Source organism: Temnothorax longispinosus, chromosome 8 (assembly GCF_030848805.1).
Source record: "Temnothorax longispinosus isolate EJ_2023e chromosome 8, Tlon_JGU_v1, whole genome shotgun sequence".
NCBI lineage: Eukaryota > Metazoa > Arthropoda > Insecta > Hymenoptera > Formicidae > Temnothorax > Temnothorax longispinosus.
The window spans coordinates 4,740,972-4,746,664 of NC_092365.1; the positions used below are offsets into that span (position 1 = coordinate 4,740,972).

The 5,693-nt window shown below is 32.4% G+C and overlaps 1 protein-coding gene across 1 annotated transcript; it reads right to left on the minus strand.

The window, feature by feature from the left end:
- Positions 1-2,377: 2,377 nt before the first annotated feature.
- Positions 2,378-5,693, minus strand: LOC139817804 (chymotrypsin-1-like). Its single transcript, XM_071786100.1, has 5 exons — positions 5,612-5,693; positions 3,521-3,671; positions 3,107-3,365; positions 2,774-2,908; positions 2,378-2,536 (listed from the first exon to the last, which is right to left on the minus strand). Exons 1-5 carry the CDS (start codon positions 5,691-5,693, stop codon positions 2,378-2,380), a joined length of 786 nt encoding a protein of 261 aa, XP_071642201.1.

Genomic DNA, 5,693 nt, shown 5'->3' on the forward strand with positions numbered 1-5,693 from the left:
ACTCCATCAATTCACTGTTACGAAGTGTGGGATATAATTTTCGCGGTCGGCCTCTCTGTCCAATCCGCAAAATCTTAGGCCTACCAGGGCCCCAGCGGGGAGCATTGGATTGACGATTATCCTCTTGATCTTTGTCCCCGTCATCACGCTCGTCCCGTTGATTGGTTTCTTCTGGTGTCTCACCTCGATTTTCAGGTTGAGATTGATTTACCTTAGGTGACTGCGCGTCACGAACACGGTATAATTTTAGCTTTTATTGATTTTGATTCTCGTTCACTCATGGTAGGCATCACCTTGGGTCCTCGACCAACTCCAACGATGTCAGATGGTGAAGGGTCTTCTCTCATTTCATGTCATTTCTTGAACCTGAGATTATCATAAACATCATTCAGAGTCTGTATTTCCAATTTTTACAGTACACGCTTAATATTATAATAATTAGAATGAAAATGACAGTGCGACGAAATCGAGCAATCTCACGTATCGGAGTGTGACGAATTAAGACGTTCACCGGCCCAAACTCGTTTCTTAGAAATTTTTTTAAATTTCAGAATTATTTAAGTAAAACACGTTTTATACCGTAGGCGTGTTATGCAATGCCCCTTGCGGTACTACAAATTCGAGATATTAAGCTTCAAAGTTCCGATTATTTTTGTAAACTTTCAGTAGATTTGTAATTTAACGCGTTTTATACGTAGGGAGTTTTATTCAATGACCCTTGCGGTACTAAAAGTCGAGATATTCAGCTTCCAAGTTTCGATTTTTAACACGGGAATACATATTTTGAGCTCTCTCGACACGCAGACATTTCATGAATAATGAGTACAGTTTTGCTGAGGAATTAAAAAAAAAAAAAATAGTATAAGATTGCCTCATATTATTAGTAACGTGTGACAATAAAGTTCGGATTATAGCAAGCGAAGACGGTATTTATTTTTGAGAAATAGTCGTCTAAAGAACACTATCGGACATAATTTTCGTCTGCTCGGAGGCAGGAAGAGGGAGAGATCACTGCGAGACTTGGCAACGTTGCTACCGCTGCGACATATAGGTTAAGTAGAGAACGTCAAGATCTTATGGGAACGTTATTTAAATCAAGTTATTTAATCTTTTTTCTTTATGATTCATTATTATTTACTTTAGAATGCTCAATAAACAAGTAGAACGTACTCATTTATGATTGGTATTGGAGAAATGGAAACGGAACAAAAATTTGCCAGATCGAGTAAAGCTGCGCGGCTAGACGAGTTTCAGACTTTGCGCACGGAAGTAGTTGTCAACCATATCATTACTCCGTGTGTCTGAGTTGAGCACAACTGCCACCGGAGAACGTCCTTAAGGACTCGAAACTAAGTGCTAGCCAGAGTTAAACATTTTTCTTTCGGTATTACAAAAAGAATTTTATTTTATTTATATGCGAGTGTATAAATAACATAAAACAAGATCGGAGTACGTACGTTATTATACATTGAGCGGCAGTAAGAATGGTATACCGATGGTGAATCCGCTGCAGAAGTGATTTCCAGATTTCTTTGGAGATTCTTAATATTGGAACTTGGTGATCAGAGGGCATCCTTTCTACTAATAATATGAGTGTCTGGGTAAAGCATATAAGAAAATACAAAAAAAAAAGAACAGAAGTTGCAATTCAGATTTGTGATACAAATTTTAGTTTCTTAAGTGACATAGCCTTTAGTGACATAAATTACAACATTATAATAGTCTATCATATTAAGAAAATTGTTACTTTATTGATAAATATATAGTATACAATACTACATTTTTTAATGTTAAAGTTTGAGAAAAGTGCAGAATTTATTTTTGTACTGAATTATTATAAATTATAACAATATCACGTACACTTATGAATTTTGCGCTAACTAATTAATATGATATTGTTTATCGTAAGATAACAAACATATTAGCTTTTACATAGAAAAAAATCAAACCGATTGATTTGTTATCATTTTGTTACTTGCATTGGTGATTTATTTAACTGATGGAAAAACCAACAGGAAATACTTATAACAGGAAGCAATATAATTTTGCAGAAATAATTTGCTCAAAATACATATATTGATAATTAAATTATAAATTATATTAAACAAAGTGGTATGTTAATAAATTAAATAATATCTTTGTTGATGTTTTTAACAGAGATATAATAAAAACAGTCAATATAATTATATTAGTAGTTTTAATTATACAGCCGATACATATGCGTGAGCGACAGTTGGCGCGCGGCGCGCGTGAGCAGTAACGAAAACGGAAACTATATAAACATAAGAACTCAATACGTGGAGATGTGAGAACGCATTTAGCGCCAAATACAAATGGCATTTATTATTAAAGAGTTTTACCTCAACAATCTTTTTTTTTAATTTTTTAAATTTGCCATGATCCATATAAGGAAACTTGATACTCTTGTGTCAACGTTTGGATGTCCCATTCCCATTTCGCAAACCAAAAAGGAAGAGATGATTCCAATTTGAGTTCCATTGGCTACTAAAGGGCTTCCAGTATCATAGTAATCACCCTGAAATAAAGATGCGATTATTAATAACAAAATGTTAATATTATAAATAACAATAAATTGTTTACTATTGCAAATTGTTGCTATAATAATTTTAGTATTAAGCTATAATTAAAATCGGCATATTATTAGATGCTATTAATGTAATTTTTTATATTATTAATATTCTTTCGGTGTTGTAAAACATAATAAACATATATGTATCAATTTGTTTTATAATATTAATAATTGACAGTTTACGTCGCACATTCCTGCTCCTTTTCTTGTCAAAGTACAAATTTGAGTATTTTTTGCACCCCATAGCTTCTCGCACTTTTTTTGCGGATAAACACTCAAATCAATTTCTTGCAAGTTATTCGAAACCTCTTCATCATTCTAAAAAGGATAAATGCGTATTTGAACATTCGAAAGAAATGACAAACAATAAATAATTATTACATATCTTTTTTCTCAGTTGTTACTTTTAATTTGTTATATTATATATAAAAAGAAAATAATGAGTTTTTCTTTGAAAAAAGTGCCTTATTTTAGACATTAAACTAGAAAATTTCGATATCATGAGTTTGATATTACCGTTGTATAATCCCATTCGGATAACGTGCACGACTTGCCATCGAGATTCTCATCGCTTGTCGTAAGATTTATCGGTTGCACTAGCTCGTTGTAATTGATAGGAGTTTCAAGATGAACCAAGGCGATATCATACAGTCGAATGTCGCCCATTATGTAATCTTTGTGGATGCTAACACTTTCTATGTCATAAACATCTCCTGATTCGTTCAAGAAGTTTGTTCCGACATGAGCTTTTATCGTATACAGCATATCTTTAAATCTAATGAGATAAAAAGATTATATATGTGTACTAAGTATGTATATGTATGTATACTTAGTCTCACATATTATGTCCATTTGATTTATTAAAAGACTAGTTTTATAATTATATTTTACTAATACGGTATTGACATAGATTTAGAATGTGTAACATACCCTGCGACACAACTTGCTGCGGTTAATATGTTACAATTATTGATGATAGATCCACCGCAATAGTGTTTATCGTTATATCTCAATGAAACTTGATACGGAAATTTGCGGATGGGAGCATACTTTCCATCGATGATATAAGGTGATGGATCTCCTTATTGACAAAAATAAATTAATCATGTTAATATACGCCGAAATTAATATTTGTTACATTACTACATACACTTTTAACAATAATAATAAAACATTGTGTCAATTTTACGGCTAAGTGAGCCGTAATATGCTTAGGAAAGTTACAGATTTATTTAGAATAAAAATCTTTTATTAAACAAAAATTTTTTATCGTTCACGCCATATTAATTTTTAGCGTTAAAGTTATTTAATAGCGTTACACATTATTTAGAGAATACAGAAATACGTATGTATTTTTGTATACCCGTTTATATAATTAATTAATTGAAGACTAAAGTTATTGATATTTTCTTATATAATTAATTATTTTTAGAAGTATTATATATATATATTACATATGCGTACAGAAATGTTTACACAAACTATAAATGCTATAAAACGGATATTTATGCTATTACTGATAATTTTGCTTATGTTGGAAAGTAATTATTTTATACTATCTATATGTATTATTAGAAAGACACGTAGTTGTACCTCTCTCTATATCTATCACTATATCGGTTTTTTTATTATGGTAAAATATTTATTATAATAATTTATGAATTCGTACCTTGAATGGCGTATGCCAGAGCGATAAATACGAGACAAGCTAACGCACGCATCTTTGCAGATTTAAGTCTGGGACTGTAGCAAATAGATGTGATACGCAAAACGAATAAGAGTTAAGTCGAGAGCCGAAGTCTAAGACTATGTGACTAACGAAGCCAAAAACGATGTGTTAGAGCTGAAGTTAAAAACTATCTGTGTTTTCGCGGCGTTTTCCGCCCTATTTATACCCAAAAATGGCCAGAACCCCCCGCGCGAGATTCTCACCACTTTCTACGCGTCTCAAGGGGGGAGGTTTTCTAGAAGCTTCTAGAAGTTTTTAGAAGCGTAGTTTTGGGCCCCATCTGGGCCTCAGCTTATCAACGGCAGTCCGATAATCGTAAGATAAACTAAACATTTACATTGACGCTCGGAATTCCGAGCTAACGTGCGTCGTCTGTTCAAAATTTCAACGTGTCGTCCGAAATTTTAGTATAAAATTTCCGTACGTAACAATAACTTAAATGATTAAATTTTTATAAATTAAAAAATTTCTATTTTAAATAAATCTGTATATAACTTTTCTGGACCAATTTGCGGGTAACGGTTTTATTTACCTAAATAGGCATTATTTTACTAATTGTAAGTATTTATAAAGATATAAAGAGAATTAAAAACGGGCACAGTAACAACTGTGCCGCAAACAACAACGTAGAACTACATCAACTATCACTATTTCATGTTAAAGTATTCAGCGAAGGAAAGTAGACGTAGGGCTACGTCAACTATCACTATTATTCAACGAAAGACAGTTTGCAGCACAGAGTAACATTATAGCAAGTCTTCAAAAATAATTTCAGTGATTCTTTGAAGCAAGAGGATTAAAATACCGGAGATATACCTAAGAGTACCGTAAGATGTTCAACCATAGGATTAACTAATAACAAATGACTCTCAACTCTAAATTGTGTTTCTAATGTAAGTATGATTACGCAAAAAATAAAAATAGGAAATTTTTCATGGAAATTTTGACAATTTTACTGCCGTAATACGAGAATAGTTTTTGAACACATTTTGAATATTAAAAATAGTGGTAAAATTTAAAAATTGTTACGATTATTTTGTTTCCCAAAAATAAAGCAATCCGGTGAGATATAAAATTCAATTTGATATTATCAACAGGTAAAATAAAAATAAAGCAAAGAAACATATGTACGTATGGAAAACGTATCTACATCCTTACACGTATAATTAGTAACAGTTTAAAGCTGACTCACGTATGTCTTGTTCAAACACATCTAATCTGTCGCTTATACGAAATATCGCACTGATTTCGACGAATTGCCAGCTGAGTCATGCTGGAAACACAATACTCACCGTACCCGCCGCGGTGTTCCTCGGCTCTCGACATTGTCCCATCAGCATTTTTCATGGAATCTTTAATCTTCAACGACCTCAT

Coding starts and splice junctions, on each gene's coding strand:
- LOC139817804 (XM_071786100.1), bottom strand. CDS start 5,693: ATGAGGTCGTTGAAGATTAAAGATTCCATGAAAAATGCTGATGGGACA. Junction 3,672..5,611: donor GGAACACCGCGGCGGGTACG/GTGAGTATTGTG, acceptor TTTGTCAATAAG/GAGATCCATCACCTTATATC. Junction 2,537..2,773: donor AAGGAGCAGGAATGTGCGAC/GTAAACTGTCAA, acceptor TCTTTATTTCAG/GGTGATTACTATGATACTGG.